The sequence below is a fragment of the Littorina saxatilis genome, linkage group LG8 (assembly GCF_037325665.1).
Source record: "Littorina saxatilis isolate snail1 linkage group LG8, US_GU_Lsax_2.0, whole genome shotgun sequence".
Lineage (NCBI taxonomy): Eukaryota > Metazoa > Mollusca > Gastropoda > Littorinimorpha > Littorinidae > Littorina > Littorina saxatilis.
The window spans coordinates 71,138,836-71,157,107 of NC_090252.1; the positions used below are offsets into that span (position 1 = coordinate 71,138,836).

Genomic DNA, 18,272 nt, shown 5'->3' on the forward strand with positions numbered 1-18,272 from the left:
TGTTCAAAGTGAGGTACTAATAATACTTGAGCCAGGAGTGAGCATGTGTCATAACAAAGTGTTTCCTTCCTGGGCTGTGCAGTTGTTTGTCTAACAGTAACACAGTCTACGGCAGATGCAGAATGTGTTACAATTCCAGCCAAGAAACAGTCATAGCCTCGTAGGATGCACTGAAAAACCTGTGTACCTCTTAGAGTCTGGGGGAGGGGTACCAAAAGTTGCAGTCATCAAAAAAGTCAAGGCCACCAACACTCTACTGAGAAAAAAACCCACTTCTATCTTTGGCAAAGCATATGAAATGGCGGCCCCAGAAGTCATTGTTGGCATACCCCTCACTCATTGAAATTGCTTATTGCAAGCAATAGATCTCTGCGCCTTGAGTCCGAGTCTGGAGATACGCGCGCGATATAAGACTTCATTAAAGCAAACGGCAGATCACAGGCCAACAATTCAAACTACATTTGGAAGATAAATTGATTCAGCATTTTAAATGTCATAATCACATTTTGTAACCAAAGAGAAATCGAACGCAGAAGAAGAAGAAGCAACCAAAGAAAAACGATTTTTGGTCAAAATGTAAATAGCAGTGCCGCCTTACGGCTGCGGAAGGTACATCAAAAGCAGCACTCATAAAAGAGTCAACTTTTCCTAAGCTGCACCGAAAATCCCTTGTTCCTTTTACCTATTATGCCCACAGAGCTCTACCAAGGTATGAACAAGGTAATACTTTCTGGGTTGCATGTCCATTATACTTACAGCCTAAAGAGCTTGATTATCAAGATGCAAAGTAACCCTTAGGCTGGTTGTCGCGACACTTTACGTATCTGGTTGTCATGACCTATGTTGCGCTACTGGCTCAATTTGTTTGGTCGGTTCCGATTACCTCCCATGGATGCGAAAACCTATATGACCGTTTTTCTTTATTTTTCTGTTAATTCACCAGTGGCTTTGTAACGTGTTACAGAATTGCACCAGTGTAAGGGTTAATGTTTTCTTGGCTGCTTGTGTAGCTGCTACTTTACCCCACACACCTTAACCCAAGCAACGTCCACTTCACTAAGCTTGCCGCACAAAGCTTTGGCACTGAATTTACCACAAAGCTTTGGCACTGAATTTACCACAAAGCTTTGGCACTGAATTTACAACAGGCAGGTTTCACGGTAATCAGACTCTTTGATGTGTGTAAACTTTGCCTTCAAATTACTTGCTTACTGTGTTGATTTTCATCATTTTTTTCTGCTTGGCATGAGTAAGTATGGTATTTGCAATACAAAAAAATAAATAAAAGCTAAAATGTTTGTGTTTGAGCAATTATTTGAGCGCGTTTTTCGAAGCGAACGTGTGAATCCTGACAGACACCATTTCCTTCTGTCACATGACCCCATCTCAAAGTGTGATTCAACAGACACAAAAATAACACACAAAACTTATGATAATGGGGTTATTAATTCAATTAATACACAAGGTTAGTCTCTGACTAGAGAAAATAGGGAAACAATATCAAATGGGAGCATAAAACCGTTTCTGGAAAAATTTTCAATCACCACCGAAAGTGTCTGTCAGTAAAAAAAACACGTGCTTTGTTTGCAAAGCAAAGCCTAATTTTACACATCGCGTGCTTTTGTCTGTTATTCTTGCTTGTGAACATCATTTTATTGATGTTCTTCACTGGAAAGCAGGTGTATCATCAACAGTATCACAAAATCGCAAAGAATGAACATTTTTGTTGTGATCCGACCGGTGTCTGTAGACTGAATCACACGTTCGGCAAACTTCGTTTTTAACGGAAATAACCGAGCCTTTAATCGGAAACGACGTTTCAACCGCTTCATATCGTCTGCAGGAAGAAAAAGAGGAATGCGATACCCAGTGAGTAAAACATTTAATCGTTTTTAGTGCCTTTTGATCAAGTTTTGTTGCGTCTGTCAGCAACGTTCGTCAACCCAACGTTCGGCACAGCGACGCACGCATACGGATTTGCAGCGTTTGCATTCGGAAAGTGAGGGATTTGTGAGTTCGTTTGCATAATTTCAATCGCTAGTAGGTTTTCCCTTCGTCTCCCATTCTTGTGTGTACATGTTATTGGCATTTCATTGTGTAAATTGAAAGTTTGTGAGTAACAGTAGTAAAATCTGTCGAACGTTGGCAACGCTGACAGACGGAAATATCGAACGTTGCCTTCAATGACAGACTGGCTTGGCGATCGTACTTTCGATTCGTAGGAACACAATATATAGAGACAACAATGTGCGCTCGTTACCCACAACGGTCATGAACCGGTGTAACACAAAATTTTTACTCCACGAAAAATTGACTCGGACGGAGTAAACTTCCAGTAAAAATCTTGTACGAAAAAAGAACTCACAAGGAACTAAATTTTTACTCCCCAAATATTTACTCCCAGTAAACATCTCGTACGAGAAACTTAGGGCCTACTCCTTCGTTTATAATTCGCGCAATATCCCATTTACGTGCAATCCCGTTTTGCCGCCGTCCCATTTTGGCGACATTTAACAAGCCAAGCATCATTTTACTACCGCATCCCATTTTGGCGCAATCCCGTTTCGCCGCTATCCCATTTTTTTGAATTTTTTTTTCTTTTTACATTTAGTCAAGTTTTGACTAAATGTTTAACATAGAGGGGGAATCGAGACGAGGGTCGTGGTGTATGTGTGTCTGTGTGTGTGTGTGTGAGTGTGTGTGTGTGTGTGTGTGTGCGTGTGTGTGTGTAGAGCGATTGAGAGTAAACTACTGGACCGATCTTTATGAAATTTGACATGAGAGTTACTGGGTATGATATCCCCGGACGTTTTTTTCAGTTTTTCGATAAATGTCTTTCATGACGTCATATCCGGCTTTTTTTAAAAGTTGAGGCGGCACTGTCACACCCTCATTTTTCAATCAAATTGATTGAAATTTTGGCCAAGCAATCTTCGACAAAGGCCGGACTTCGGTATTGCATTTCAGCTTGGTGGCGTAAATATTAGTTTATGACTTTGGTCATTAAAAATCTGAAAATTGTAATTAAAATTATTTTTTTATAAAACGATCTAAATGTACGTTCATCTTATTCTTCATCATTTCCTGATTCCAAAAACATATAAATATGTTATATTCGGATTAAAAACAAGGTCTGAAAATTAAAAATATAAAAATTATTATCAAAATCAATGGACGTCTACCCACAACACGCCACTGGATGCCGCGTGGTGCCAGTCGTGAAAACCAGGTTCTTTGTCCCACAGTGAGACATTCAAGTTGGGGACTTTGTGACCGCTGACTTTGTCAGCATGGATGGAAAGGTGGAGAGATACAGGGCGGTGATCATCCCCAAGTCAACCCATTTCCCCGATGGGCCAGATCGAGAGGAGATCTGTGTGAAGTGTTTGCGCGCAAAAGACAATGGGAGATACTATGTCTTTCCTAATGTTGATGACATTTCATGCTTGCCAATGGCTCAGATAAAAAAAAATCCCACCAACGAACCATGAACAACAGGGGGGATTACTATTTTGACATGTGACCAAGTCTCATTTGAGCGTTCACAGTGTTACCTGAGAATAGCACACCCCCTTGAATTGGGACCAAAGAAAAAGCGTTGTATATATGCATTTTTGAATGCTTTTCTAAAGTCATAAGTTCATTTGTGAAAAAAATAAATTTTTAGGGATTGTTTTGCTGAATGCATGCAGTTAAGAAATTGACCCCGTTTTCAAATTTAGGGGGTAGGGTTGCCCCATAGCCCACGTATGTCTGTGTGACTGTGTCAAATATCAATCTACTTTGCGTACAAACTGTATAGATGTTTGTTTTTCGATTTTAGAATGATTTCTTAAGCTGGTTAGAACTTCTGAGGTCTACAGGAAACGATAAAGATAAAAAATGTACAAAATATAAGTAGCGTCCTTTATCTTACCATTGTTCTGATCAATACTGTCCCTTTATTTGCAAGTTAACCGTTTTTATTAATGTGTTCAAGGAGTATGTTAAAAATTATTATCAATGGTTGCTTTAAACAGCACCTTTGGGCAGTTATTATGCACTGAAGTTGTAAAAGCATGTTTTGGGGTTTTTAGGATATAGCGTCTTGGAACGCCAATCATCTTGGAAATACGAATGTTCATATAATTTTTGAGTCACTTGAGAAAAAGTGACTCTATGTAATCGGTCAGTGTTAGTCTGTCCGGCCGGCCGTCCGGCCGGCCGTCCGGCCGGCCGTCCGTAGACACCACCTTAACGTTGGACTTTTCTCGGAAACTATCAAAGCGATCCGGCTCATATTTTGTTTAGTCGTGACCTCCAATGACCTCTACACTTTAACGATGGTTTCGTTGACCTTTGACCTTTTTCAAGGTCACAGGTCAGCGTCAAAGGAAAAATTAGACATTTTATATCTTTGACAAAGTTCATCGGATGTGATTGAAACTTTGTAGGATTATTCTTTACATCAAAGTATTTACATCTGTAGCCTTTTACGAACGTTATCAGAAAAACAAGGGAGATAACTAGCCTTTTCTGTTCGGCAACACACAACTTAACGTTGGGCTTTTCTCGGAAACTATAAAAGTGACCGGGCTCAAATTTTATGTGAACGTGACTCCCAGTGACCTCTACACTTTGACGTCTGCTTTGGTGACCTTTGACCTTTTTCAAGGTCACAGGTATGTCTTGAAGGAAAAAAATTGAAATATCATATCTCTGAAACTATTCATCGGATTGATTCAAACTTTATAGGATTATTCTTTACATCAAATTATTTACATCTGTATTGTGTTGTGAATAGCAATTTCTTCCTGTCCATCTGATGCCTCATATAATATTCAGAACTGCGAAAGTGACTCGATCGAGCGTTTGCTCTTCTTGTTTTTACTGTTTTGGATAGATAAAAAGTTGAACTCTTGGTGCAAACTGTTTTTTGGCCCCTGTTTGACTATTTATTATTTTGGAATATTGTGTGTGAGAGGGAAACTGCAATCCTCAATATCATGAAACGTGCCCACAAAGCTTTGGCACTGAATTTACCACTACAAAGCTTTGGCACTGAATTTACCACAAAGCTTTGGCACTGAATTTACCACAAAGCTTTGGCACTGAATTTACCACAAAAAGACTTTGTGAAGTCAAACTAGGGCTCATAGAAGGCCTTAACCACACTGCCAGACAGTTGATATTTTCTGTGTTGCATGTTGTACCCATTATAGTGACTTATACCCCACACAGCTTCCAAGATGCCAAGTTATCAAACAATTTATACTTTCTAGGCTGTAATTTGTAAAGTGTACCCAAGTCACGTGAGAAAGTTAATATTTTCTGTGTTGCATGGTGTAACCATTATACCCCACAGAGCTTAGAGGCGGTACAGGATAAGTGCCAGACGCAGAGTCCAGGTAGGCTTGCGGAACAACCTGGCCGTGACCCCCCGGCATGCTGTGGCCTTGACCCACCATCTGTAGGAGCGTCAGTCCCGAGGAAAACGCCGGCAGCCTGGCATCATACAGGTCCGCCTGACTCAGAGGAACCAAGCTTCCCTCAGGCAGAGAAAACTCATCAGATTTCCTTTCTAAGCCCACAGGCGCAGTGGAAGCAGAAAATGACGGATTACTGCCATTATTTGGTGCGGCTGATGTACATGAATTTCTGTTCTTGGACTGAGAGGACTCATGTTGGTAGCCCTCCTCTTCTAGCTTGGCTCTGGCTTTCACCGATAATTGTTTTTCCGACTCGTCTCGCTTGGGCCGCCCGATGGCAGGCAGGCTGTTGTCCCCTGGGTCCTCCTCCTTGCGCCGGAAGCTGCTGGTGTCCACCACAATGTCATGCTTGGACTTGAGGTGTGTGCGCAGGGACACACGCACAGTGAAAGACTGACCGCACTGATCACACACATGGGGCTTCTCACCCGTGTGTTGCCGCATGTGAACCACCATGGCGTTCTTCTTGCTGAACGCCCGGGAACAGACGGGACAGGAATAGTTCTTTTCACCGGTGTGGGTCCAGGTGTGCTGTCTGAGACTGCGAACGTCCTTGAACTTCTTGCCACACAGGTCGCACAGGTGTCTGCGCAGTCGAAGGTGACTGCGGCGAATGTGAACCAGGCGAGAAGAACTCGTGAAAAACGCCATCGAGCAGTTAGGACACTTGAAGGGTCTTTCCCCCGTGTGAAACCTCATGTGGTAGCGCAATCTACAGGCGTGGGGGAACTCGGCGGGGCAGTGGTGGCACCTGAACACAGGCTTTTCCTCCTCTTCCACACCCGCCTCCTCTTTGGCCACAGGGATGACAGAACAGCCATCAACCATGGCAGCCATGTCAACAGCAGGGCTGGTGGAACACGCGGTGTTGTTACTAGCGGCAGGGTTTACAGCAGGGTGCTGGCGTCGGCTGTGCAACTTGAGGTCTATCTTCTTGTCAAAGGCAGCGTCACAACCCTCGGCGTGACACACGTATGGCATGACGCCGTGACACTGCGTGACGTGCACCTTGTAGGATGCACCGTGCAGAAACTGCATGCCGCACTCCTCGCAGCGCCACGCAGGCGGCACCTCGTGCTCCAGCATCCGATGAACCTCGTAGACACGCGCCACCGCAAAGTCCCGCCGGCACACGCTGCAGCGGTGCTTCTTGCTGAGCCGGGTGTTGCAGTTGTGCAGCAGGAGCTTGTCTGTGGGCGACACGAAGCCCTTCATGGCCGTCCACATGTCCACGTCCATCCCTCGGTTGCGCATCTCTAGCACCAGGGAGTGAGGCGGCACGTAGTTCTGTGGGACAGTCAAGAACAATCGTCACAAACCTTCATCAAGCACAATCATCACAGACATTCATTGGCTGCACGTAGTTTTGTGGACAGTCAAGTGCAAACTACAATCATCACAAACATTTCATTATGGCGTCAATCAGTAATCACACTCAAAGCCAACTCCGCCGGACGTAAAACTGGTTAGGCTTTTCCATGGCATAAGACCATCCCCCCACATAGTCACACACCAACACACAGCCTGGTCACATACCACACACAGCCTGGTCAGCCGCCTTCATGCTCTTTCTGCACAGTGCTATTTCATTTTGAAGAATTAATTTCAGAAATTAATTTGCACATTTTTGAACTCACCACTGCATCAGTGCATGCTATCAGGGTGTTGATTATGTATATGTGAGCATGTAGAGGGGTGGTTTTATCCCACACAGAAGCCCAACCAGGTCTGAGACGGTGAGGGGAACTGTTTTCACAAGGAGGGGTGGGCCTTCAACTGGAAATGTCCTGTGCTGTGGCCTTTTTAATGTCAAATTACTGAAATATACATTGCCAATCAGTCAGTCCAACACTTACTGGAATTAATTGCATTTGAATGTTGAGAATGATCCCAATATTGGATAAAAGCTTGACTTATTGAAGAAAAAGGTGCCACAAACATAAACTTGAAATACAAAACCCCAGTTAGATAGAGTAGGCAGGCTGTTTTTCTCTCTTTCTCTTTTCACTTACAGTTAGACCACTTTCATCCCAGCGAAGCTGGAGGTATCCCGTGAACGCTATACTGTAATCGATTTGAGAAATGTGCACACCGAATAATACATGATAAAGAAGGATTCTTTGTGCCCGGCTACGTGCTACAGTTGGAGATGGAAGTTCACCAAAAATTGGGACCATACTAACAAAAATACGGTGGGTGCAATAGTCGCCCCCATTTTTTCAGCAAACGCCACCCCAGGCCGCTTTGGACGGGTAGAAATTCCGTAGTTTCCAAGTCTATGGATAAAGCTCGCGTAAGCAGAATACGTCAGGGTCGAAAGTCTTTGACGTCAATTAATGCATCATGACGTCATGCCTCCCTGTAGTCTTTCTCTCTCGCGCAGTGTGTGTGTTTGTGTTCATTTTGTGCACATGTGTTAGTGTTACTGTGTGTGTGTGTGTGTGTGTGTGTGTGTATTCATTTTGTGCACATGTGTTAGTGTTAGTGTGTGTGTATGTGTGTGTGTGTGTGTGTGTGCGCGTGCATGAATCTGTACTCGTGTGTGTGTGTGTGTGTGTGTGTGTGTGTGTGTGTGTGTGTGTGTGTGTGTGTGTGTGTAAGAAAGACTGAGAGAGAGGGAGAAAGAGTGTGTGTGTGTGAATGTGTGTGTGCATGAGTTTGTGTGTATGTTTGTGTGTGTATGAGTGTGTATATGTGTTTGTTTGTAAAGGTGTGTGTGTCCGTCTGTCTATGTGCGTATTTGTTTGTTTGTTTGCTTTACGCCCAGCCGACCAAGAAGGGCCATAATTATCAGGGCGGTGCTGCTTTGAGATATAACGTGCGCCACACACAAGGCAGAAGTCGCAGCACAGGCTTCATGTCTCACCCAGTCACATTATTCTGACACCGGACCAACCAGTCCTAGCATGCACTAAACCCATAATGCCAGACGCCAGGCGGAGCAGCCACTAGATTGCCAATTTTAAAGTCTTAGTTATGCCCCGGCCTGGGTTCTAACCCACGACCTCCCGATCACGGGGCGGACGCCTTACCACTAGGCCAACCGTGTATGTGCGTATGAGCGTGTGTTTTGTGTGTATGAGATTTGTGTGAGTCAATGTGTGTGTGTCTGTGTCTGTGTCTGTGTCTGTGTGCGTGCATACATGCGTGTGTATGTACATGTGTGTGTGTGTGTGTGGGTCTGTTTGTATAAGAGAGAGAGAGAGAGCGTGGGTGTGTTTGTGCGTGTGCGTAAGTGTATGTGTGTGTATGTGTGTTTGTAAAGGTGTGTATGTCCGTCTGTCTATCTGTGCGTATGGGGGGGGGTGTTTTTTGTGTATGAAGTGTGTGTGAGAGAGTGAGTGAGTGCGTGTGAGTGAGTGTGTGTGTACGTGTGTAACTTGGGTGTGTGTGTGTGTTCGTGTGTGTGTGTGTGTTTGAGAGAGAGAGAGGTTTGTTTTTCGCTGGGGTATGCAGTGCCTTGGCGTTGCACATCTACTTAATTTGTTTTAATTTACTTTTGGGCTCAGCTAGGCACTAACAGGCCAAAAGTAGTAGGCACCTGAAAAATCCCACATAGACTGGGTGCATAGTTCTGGTCTTTAATCTTTTTATCACCTGTTATTTTTAAATCCCCAACGCGGCAGAATAATCAATACCGTTCATCAAGTCTTTAAATTTGCCTCTCTTGTAAAAACTAATTTTCTTAGATTTTGGAAGGTCTTGAACTTGAAGAGTTGTTCCACTGCACTCCAAAAGCCAAGGTCTTTTTTGAATCCTTTAATTTCCACTGTATGACTTTGATACTGGTAGTTTCCACCTTTCTGTGTGTGTTTGTCAGTTTGTTGTCCTGTCCTTTCTTTCCAGCCCAATCCTTTCTTTCTGTTTCTCATTGTATAGTCTAGCCTCTCTCTTTACGTGTTTGTCTGTTGCTTTATTTTCCTCTCTTTCCGTCTTAATTTCTTTTTTGGTGTTTGTCATTGGAAAGCGTAGCCATTCTCTTCAAATGTTTGTCAGTTTCTTTCTTTTCCTCTCTTTCTGTCTAAAGGGGATACTTACGTATTTAAATCCCTGGTCAGATTCACTTCAAATTTTGTGCAAATTCGAGCAATATCATTAATTTAATATGCAGACATCCCTGGAATGAAAAGGAGGAATACCTAATTAAGTTTTCCCCCCAATTATTTTCAACTTGGAGTGGTTGAGTTTTCACCTTTCTTCATGTGTTCGTCAGTTACTTTCTTTTCCTCTCTTTCCTTCTTATTTCCTTTTGCGCTGTCTGTCACTATAAAATGTCGCCACTCACGCTATCAGTGGTGTTCGGTCTGTGACAGTACTGTTCCGCCACCTGAAGTTGTCTGTAACCTTCTTGAGAGAGAGAGGTCTTTCAGTCTTAATTCCTTTTGTTCTGTCTGTAAAATGTGAGTCAGCCGAAAAGAACTTGTCAAACGTAGCCTCTCTTTTCACAAGTGTTTCACCTATTTTGTCTTCCTCTCTTTATGTCTTAATTCCATTTTTTGTCAGTTTGTGTCTGTCGTAAAAAATGCCACTCACGCTATCAGTGGTATCAGGTTCATGACAGTGCTGCTCCGACACCTGCAGCTCCCCCTCCTTCACCGCCACCCTCCCGCGACACTTGCTCACCACCCCGCCCCGCTTGTTGTTGCGCTGACAACGCCAGTACGAGCGACAGCTACCCTTGGCCACACCGTCATTCTTGTACATGTACCCTTCCCAGACCAGCAGCAGTGGCGGAGCTTTGGATTCCGCCTTGACTGACCTCTGTCTGCTGCGTCTTCTGCCTCCTGGCTTAACTGGCGAGGGCTGTGGGAAACACAGACATACACAGAGTGAATGTGCACAGGACACACATACGTGCACACATAGGCGTACACACGCACATTCAGATCAGCTCACACACACAGCTAAATATTTTTCTGATAGCTCCTCTTCATTTAAAAAAATAAGAAGAAGCTTCACATTATATTAATCAATCAATATGAAGCTTATATAGCGCGTATTCCGTGGGTACAGTTCTAAGCGCTTGTCGAATATTATATACTGATATATAGCAGCCTTCCAAAATGCAATCACTAGCAATATAGGAAGCACTCAAGCAGGTTCAACTATCATGTATTGTAATTTGTATAGGTGACTAGGTCTCATTCAGTCGTTTTATCTACAAAATCCAGCATAACACATCAATATAGTGTGGGTGTGACATGGTGATTAGGTCATTTTAGTCTCACTGATCTTCTATAAACAAGTATTAAACAGAGAGGGCACTGTGGCTGATTCACTGATTGTTGCATTCAAACTGTTTTCAGATGTATCTGCGCAGACACTGAGACATAGACACTGTCATTTGTCAACTACATGTTTCTTCACGTTGTTAGGCACTGGAGTGTCCGTCAACATGTCAAGTGGTATTCTTCTGAGCTATGAATTTAACACACTAAAGTTCAAGATTACCTGTCAAGTCATCATTCGATTACACTAAGAGGGAACAGTGATTGAAACCGTGAAATCGTTTATGTTCTAGACTTCATGGTTTTGGGACAACTCTCGAGTTTTAAATACATCAGAAGCGACTCTAATGCAGGACCTAGCATGCAAACAGAAATGTTTAAAAATAAATCAATGTTACTTTATAGTCACTGTCCGTATCGTCCTCGGACGCAGGGCTTGTCTTCATCCTGCTGTGATGCATCCGATCTTCGACAGTTGCCATCTTCCCAAACTGTGCAAAATCGTCCTGAAATGGTGTTGTTCCAGAACAGCGTAATCATTTCAAATAAAAATTACAATAAAAAATATTCATATTGGATATTAATTATCGGGTCTGATAATAATTCATTCCTATTCTGTCTTTTGAGGCTAATAACTTTAAACTGAATTCAATATTCCTTTTGTTTTACTTGAATAATTCTTATATGGCATGATCGTCTGCAACAAGGAAGTAAAGCTATCTCCTTCCCAAAAGAGTTTCAAAATGGCTTCTTAGCAGACAGAAAATAGGAGATACAGTCAATGCAGTTCGGATTTGTTCCAGATATAAATTAATCTAGGACCATTGACCTTGCTTTGTATATCTCCACGCAGGTTACAGTTGACTTCTTCGAATAAATCCAAGTTCCGCAATGAGCTGCTGGAATTACAGCCAGAAATGTAGCGATTGAACAGCGCTGGACTCGGGTGATCACAGCAAAGTGGTTCTTACCACATTGTTCAGTGAAACGCTGCAGTCAGTAGGAGGGATTTTAAAACCTTTAATGAACACTCACCATGGAATTTACAATTGGACAGACACAGAGTTGGAGGGAAGGGCGGAGAATTGTCAGTCTACAAGAGCTTGCAAAGCAGATGCGATGCAAGCATTGCAAGGCCCTTTTGGATCTGAACCAGATTATAAAGGAGACACGATTCGGGCTGGCCAGTATCTTGTACATTATGTGTCAGTGTGGTTTGCTGAATGATGTTCACACTGGAAAGAGGCAGGAAGGTGATGGCAGTCGGCATCTCTTTGAGGTGAACATAAAAGCCTCTATCAGTAAGTAACGATTCTTCTTCTTCTTCTTCTTCTTCTTCCATTTAACTCCCAGGGTCAACATTCTGACTATTAGTGGCGCATTGAGACTTAATGCCGTGTGAGATGGAATTTTTTTTAACTTTATTCCAAGTCCCACGGGTATTTGATGGACATTTTTAATTTTATCTATGCCTATACAATTTTGCCAGGAAAGACCCTTTTGTCAATCGTGGGATCTTTAACGTGCACACCCCAATGTAGTGTACACGAAGGGACCTCGGTTTTTCGTCTCATCCGAAAGACTAGCACTTGAACCCACCACCTAGGTTAGGAAAGGGGGGAGAAAATTGCGGCCTGACCCAGGCCTGAACACGCAACCTCTCGCTTCCGAGCGCAAGTGCGTTACCACTCGGCCACCCAGACCACATGCAATGGCGGTAATTCTATACATTGTGGAATTATGCTAATTTGCAAACATGTCTTACAAACACTCACTCACACTCACACACACACACACACACACACACACACACACACACACACACACACACACACACACAAACTGCCAGGGACACTACATTGGGGTGTGCACGTTAAAGATCCCACGATTGACAAAACGGTCTTTCCTGGCAAAATTGTATAGGCATAGATAATAAATGTCCACCAAAATACCCGTGTGACTAGGAATAATAGGCCGTGAAAAGTAGGATATGCGCCGAAATGGCTGCGATCTGCTGGTCGATGTATTGTGTAAAACATTCCATCTCACACGGCATAAATAGATCCCTGCACCTTGAGTCCGAGTCTGGAGATACGCGCGCGATATAAGACTTCATATATATATGAATGTTTGCACAAAAGTGACAAATGTATATATATAAAGATTGTTCATTTGTTATTGTTTCTCAGATTTTAAACTGGAGTAAGCTTTTACAAACAAAAGAGGCCACTAGAGTGCAGTGTTGTTTGAAAGCTTAATTAAATTTAAATGTCGTAAAATAGGCCAGAAAGAGCACTGTTTATAAGAGTTGTCTTTAGTTACTTCCCTTTTTTTGTACACGGATGATGCCTGGTTAATTACTATGGTGACGCATGACAGAGGTCACAACCATCTGTAGTGGCCAGGCGGCACCTGTGACTGTGTAATATCCAACACCGGAGTGAATAAGCACTTTGAGTTTGAAGCTCAGTTGATCACTTCTTCTTCTTCTTCTGCGTTCCCAGCTTTTAATTTCATTAATTAGCATAATAATACTCTTGGTGGGTTTTCAAGGAAATGATGGTGTGTGTGTCTATATAATACTAGCTGTACCCCTTTTTTTCCGTAAACCTTCAGTTATTGCCTGGAACGGTCCTTGATGAATGATTATTTCTTTCCCACATCATAACAATTAACGCTGATAACATACCGTATGTTTTATTAGGCAAAAAAAAAAAATAGGTGTGGTTAAGGTAACATAGCCAAAATAAATAGGGTAGGAGTAGGACTAGGAAGGTAGGCAATTACTTTTTCTTTTTTTTTAAAACTTTTTTTCTAATGTGTACAAATTAAACCTACTTAACAGGGAAATAAGTGTGCGACTCCAGCGCTTTCGCTTTCATTGCGTTTTCTGCACTCGGGTTTTTTTTTGTGGGTTTTTTTTGACAAATGTAAAAAAAAGTTCTAGGGTCGGCCCCTAAAAATAGGGTAGGTCGGGTTACCGTAACCACACCTATTTTTTTTTAGGCCTTACACACACACGCACACACACAGACAATCACTCGCAAAGAAAATCACTCGCACACACACACACACACGCACACACACACACACACACACACACACAAACACTCACAGATATACTGACAAACGCATGCAAGCCTGCAAACACGCAAGCACACACACTTACAAATGCGCATGCATCCCCACCCCCAAATAACAAACAACAAAATAATAATGTGTGTATTGTGTGCTGTGTTCCAGATTTGCTGCTGTACGGAATAGGGGCTCAGAACATCATCCACTTCCTGCAGACAGGCCTGGACATCCCCTTACCTCCCCCTGAAGACAACTCCCTCATCCTCCCCATGCACTCCACCCCGGACATGTCCACGTCCCTTCCTGTCACCATGGCAACCTACAACCCACCCATCACCACCCCCCTCTCTCCACAGCTGCAGGTCGGCCAGCACCCCCCGTTGAACCCTCAGCTACAACACCAACATCACCACCACCACCAGCAGCAGCAACACCACCATGAGCAGCAACAGCACCAAGTTGTCAACGTCCCTCAAGTGAAAGACATGTTTCGTGTGGCTCACGCAGGGCACAGCAAGGGAGGGGGCAGCCAGAGTGCCGGTCACAAGGGGGGGGGCAGCCAGAGTGCCGGTCACAAGGGGGCAGGGGGCAGATGCCTGTACTGTCGACCCTGCCCGCAGCACACCCAGGCTGACCACACTGACCCCACCACCCACACTGACCCCACAACCCACACTCACCCGCCAAAGAAAGTTGTTGAGAAGGTCAAGTTGACCAAGGACGAAAGGGACGATCTCAAAGTCAACACCAAGTGCACGGTGTGTAAGATTGTGTTCCGCTCGCGAGAACATTTCCGCATGCACAAGATCCTGCACCCTCAGATCAACAAGAAGCAGCGAGTCAAGTGCTCCCAGTGCTCAGCCGAGTTCCCTGACCGCTCAAAGCTGAGGCAGCACTCTAAGGTGCACTGTGGCGGGGCCAAGGAGAAACCTTTCCAGTGTCAGCTGTGCGAGAAAAGCTTCCACAAGAAATCTCAGCGCAGCAAGCACGTCAAGCGTTGCCACATGAAGGAAAACTCTCACGTGTGTGACGTCTGTGGGAAAAGAACCTTCACCAAGTCAGAACTGCGGGAGCATGTGCGTATTCACACCGGTGAACGACCGTACCAGTGCGAGGTGTGTGAACGAGCATTCAGACGCAAAGACTACCTGACCATTCACATGCGTCAGCACACAGGCTTGAAGCCTTACAGTTGTGACCAGTGTGGAGAGTCCTTTGTCCAGAGGGCGTCGCTGTGCAAACACCTGCAGACAAAACATGCGGTCAGCGCGACAGGGGCGGTCAGTGACGTCATACAGCCATCCCTCATGCCTCACCAGCCACAACTGACCCATACCATTACCCAGGATTCCATGGCAACTACCATGCCTATATTGCATAATGCGCTCTTCTATCAGTGACAACACCCTCTCCCAGACACTGTGACTGAAATACACACAGGGTTTGTGGATTAGTTTGTTGTGACAAGTTAAAGTTGTGACTCCACCTCTACCAGACACTGTCACTGAAATTCAAACTAGCTTTTGGATTAGTTTGTTGTGACAAGTTTGAGTTGTGACTCCACCTCTACCAGATATTGTGACTGAAATTCACACTGGAATTGTGGATGACTGTGTGTAGTTTGTTGTGACAAGTTTGAGTTGTGACTCCACCTCTACCGGACATTGTGACTGAAATTCACACTGGAATTGTGGATGACTGTAGTTTGTTGTGACAAGTTTGAGTTGTGACTCCACCTCTACCAGACATTGTGACTGAAATTCACACTGGAATTGTGGATGACTGTAGTTTGTTGTGACAAGTTTGAGTTGTGACTCCACCTCTACCAGACATTGTGACTGAAATTCACACTGGAATTGTGGATGACTGTAGTTTGTTGTGACAAGTTTGAGTTGTGACTCCACCTCTACTAGACGTTGTGACTGAAATTCACACTGGAATTGTGGATGACTGTAGTTTGTTGTGACAAGTTTAAGTTGTGACTCCACCTCTATCAGACACTGTGAGTGTGACTGAAATTCAAACTTTTTTTTTTATGAGTTTGATGTTCATGTAACACATTTCTGTTGTGTCACCACCCCTACCACTAGTACAGACACTGTGATTGAAATTCACTGTGGGGTTGTGGATCAGTTCGTTATAACTTATAGTAGTTTTCTGTTGTCAATCTAAATGAGATGATCCGAAACACAGCCTAATTTTTTAGTAATGTCATGAATTATAATGTATTATTAATAACAGACACATAAGAATACATGTAGGGGGATAAATTATGTATGTCAGGGTGCTGGACAGTTGTGTGTGGTTTTGGATGTGTGAATTCTTAAATTATGTTCGAGCTTGTGATTCTTATAAAAGGAGTGTGATTTTATGTGATGTAATATCAGTGTATGTCACACGCTTTCCTTCTTTGCCACTACTAAAGCAAACGTGTGCAAGATTGTATGTTACGCGCTTTGGAGCATGTGCAAGAACGGATTCAAACTCGAAATCGTCCCCCCAAAAACCCCAAAATGCACACACGACTTTTATTTCTCCTGCTGTTATCGTTTCTTCTCTTTACAAATTCTTCAACGCTCAGAATACTGAAAACGGCATCCCAGACGACAGTACTGTTTCCATACGCGAATTTAGCTGCCCTTGGAAAGTGGCTCGCTCAGGAGGCCTGTTAGTCTGACACTATAAGGACAGAGTTGTGAACATAGATGACAAAGATCCCGGAAAGAACAAACATTTCGCGGATGCAGACACAGAAAGACGTCATGAAGATTGCGATGCTTCAAAAGATACAGACTGTGACGATGACTGTGACGTCATTCACATATTCCGAGACGTCATTTATAGTTGTTCGGTCACTTTCGTCAAAAAGTAGATCTCTCCACAATGGCTGCTCCTGTGTTTAGGTTTATCAAGCGTGAGTACGCAAAACGTGTTTGTTCTCTCCTCTGTTGAAGCTGTGAGACATAATCGCCATTACGAGCTAGTCGTGTGACAGAGAGTTTTCTTGCACACTCGACTGCTGCTGTTTCACTCCGGCTAAAGCCGTCGTGAAACATCTACAGTCTCGTGTGCAAGAAAACTCTCTGTCACACGACTAGCTCGTAATAGCGGGTAATATGAGCCAAAAGAAAAATGTCTGTTCAGATAATAAAGTTGCATTGAACTGAATTGAATTGAATTGAATTGTTTAAAGTCAATACTAGTGGATTAGCAAAAGTGAGAACTGTTTATAGTCAGAAACATATTAGACTGAATGTATTGCGTTACATTTGGAATTGAGAGGGAGGTGATCGTATGCGTGTGTGTGTGTGTGTGATGAGCGATTTTTCTTTTGCATTTTCTCTAGTACACCTTTGTCTGTTTTCCACCTTTTACAGGGATCCGAAACCTGGAAACCTATTTTCACAGGTTGAAAGAAGAAACAGCTGCATTCCTTTCAAGTCGCCATTTTATGACTGTTAGAGCTGAGTTTCTAAACTCTTAACCTGTTGACAACCTCATATATATATATATATATATATATATATATATATATATATATATATATATATATATATATATATATATCTAAACACACAGTCACACACCCAAACACACACATCTACACACACTCAAGCTCCCATGGGGTCGCCTTCACGCGGCGGGAGTGTTTATACTAAGCTACCCCACTCCTTTACTTCTCTTCTTTTGTCTTATTTCTGCCTTACCAGTCCTTTCACCTATATTTCCTTCCAAGAAAACTCTCCCTACTATTCCCTGCAGTTTTCCAATTCTTTTCTTGTTGTCTTATTTCTACCTGACTGGATCCATCACCTTTATTTCACTTACCAAAAGTCTTCTTTTCCACATCCTTATTTCTCTGCACCCCGCATGTCGTAAGAGGCAACTAACGGATTCTGTTCCTCCTTTTACCCTTGTTAAGTGGTTCTTGTATAGAATATAGTCAATGTTTGTGAAGATTTTAGTCAAGCAGTATGTAAGAAATGTTTAGTCCTTTGTACTGGAAACTTGCATTCTCCCAGTAAGGTCATATATTGTACTACGTTGCAAGCCCCTGGAGCAATTTTTTGATTAGTGCTTTTGTGAACAAGAAACACTTAACAAGTGGCTCTATCCCATCTCCCCCCTTTCCCCTATCCCATCTCCCCCCTTTTCCCTCGTCGCGATATAACCTTCGTGGTTGAAAACGACGTTAAACACCAAATAAAGAAAGAAAGAAAGAACACACACTCAAACACCCACACATATCTACATAATCAGTCACACAATAAAACACACATATCCATACACTCGGTCACACAGTGAAACGCACACGTCTACACACTCAGTCACACACTGTCGCACTCACACACACTGGGGAGATGATGTCACGCAACCATACCACTGACACTGTGGTTGACAAAGTAAAAGTGGAAACATTTCACTATTGACCCCAAACAAATCAAGCTGCAAATAAAATAAAACCAAAAGTAAAATTCACACAATAAGAATAAAATTG

The 18,272-nt window shown here is 43.2% G+C and overlaps 3 protein-coding genes across 3 annotated transcripts; 2 read left to right on the forward strand and 1 right to left on the reverse strand.

The window, feature by feature from the left end:
- Nucleotides 1–5,045: 5,045 nt before the first annotated feature.
- LOC138974279 (zinc finger protein 892-like) lies at nucleotides 5,046–11,202 on the reverse strand. The gene is made up of 3 exons (XM_070347002.1): nucleotides 11,095–11,202; nucleotides 10,002–10,271; nucleotides 5,046–6,755 (listed from the first exon to the last, which is right to left on the reverse strand). Exons 1-3 carry the CDS (start codon nucleotides 11,176–11,178, stop codon nucleotides 5,301–5,303), a joined length of 1,809 nt encoding a protein of 602 aa, XP_070203103.1. The 5' UTR covers nucleotides 11,179–11,202; the 3' UTR covers nucleotides 5,046–5,300.
- Nucleotides 11,203–11,483: 281 nt separating this feature from the next.
- Nucleotides 11,484–14,488, forward strand: LOC138974852 (RNA-binding protein 33-like). Its single transcript, XM_070347577.1, has 3 exons — nucleotides 11,484–11,997; nucleotides 13,940–14,372; nucleotides 14,404–14,488. The coding sequence occupies exons 1-3, from the start codon at nucleotides 11,733–11,735 to the stop codon at nucleotides 14,486–14,488; spliced, it is 783 nt and encodes a 260-aa protein (XP_070203678.1). The 5' UTR covers nucleotides 11,484–11,732.
- LOC138974280 (zinc finger protein 558-like) lies at nucleotides 14,424–16,081 on the forward strand. Its single transcript, XM_070347003.1, has one exon. It carries the CDS (start codon nucleotides 14,572–14,574, stop codon nucleotides 15,172–15,174), a length of 603 nt encoding a protein of 200 aa, XP_070203104.1. The 5' UTR covers nucleotides 14,424–14,571; the 3' UTR covers nucleotides 15,175–16,081.
- The last annotated feature ends 2,191 nt before the right edge of the window (nucleotides 16,082–18,272 follow it).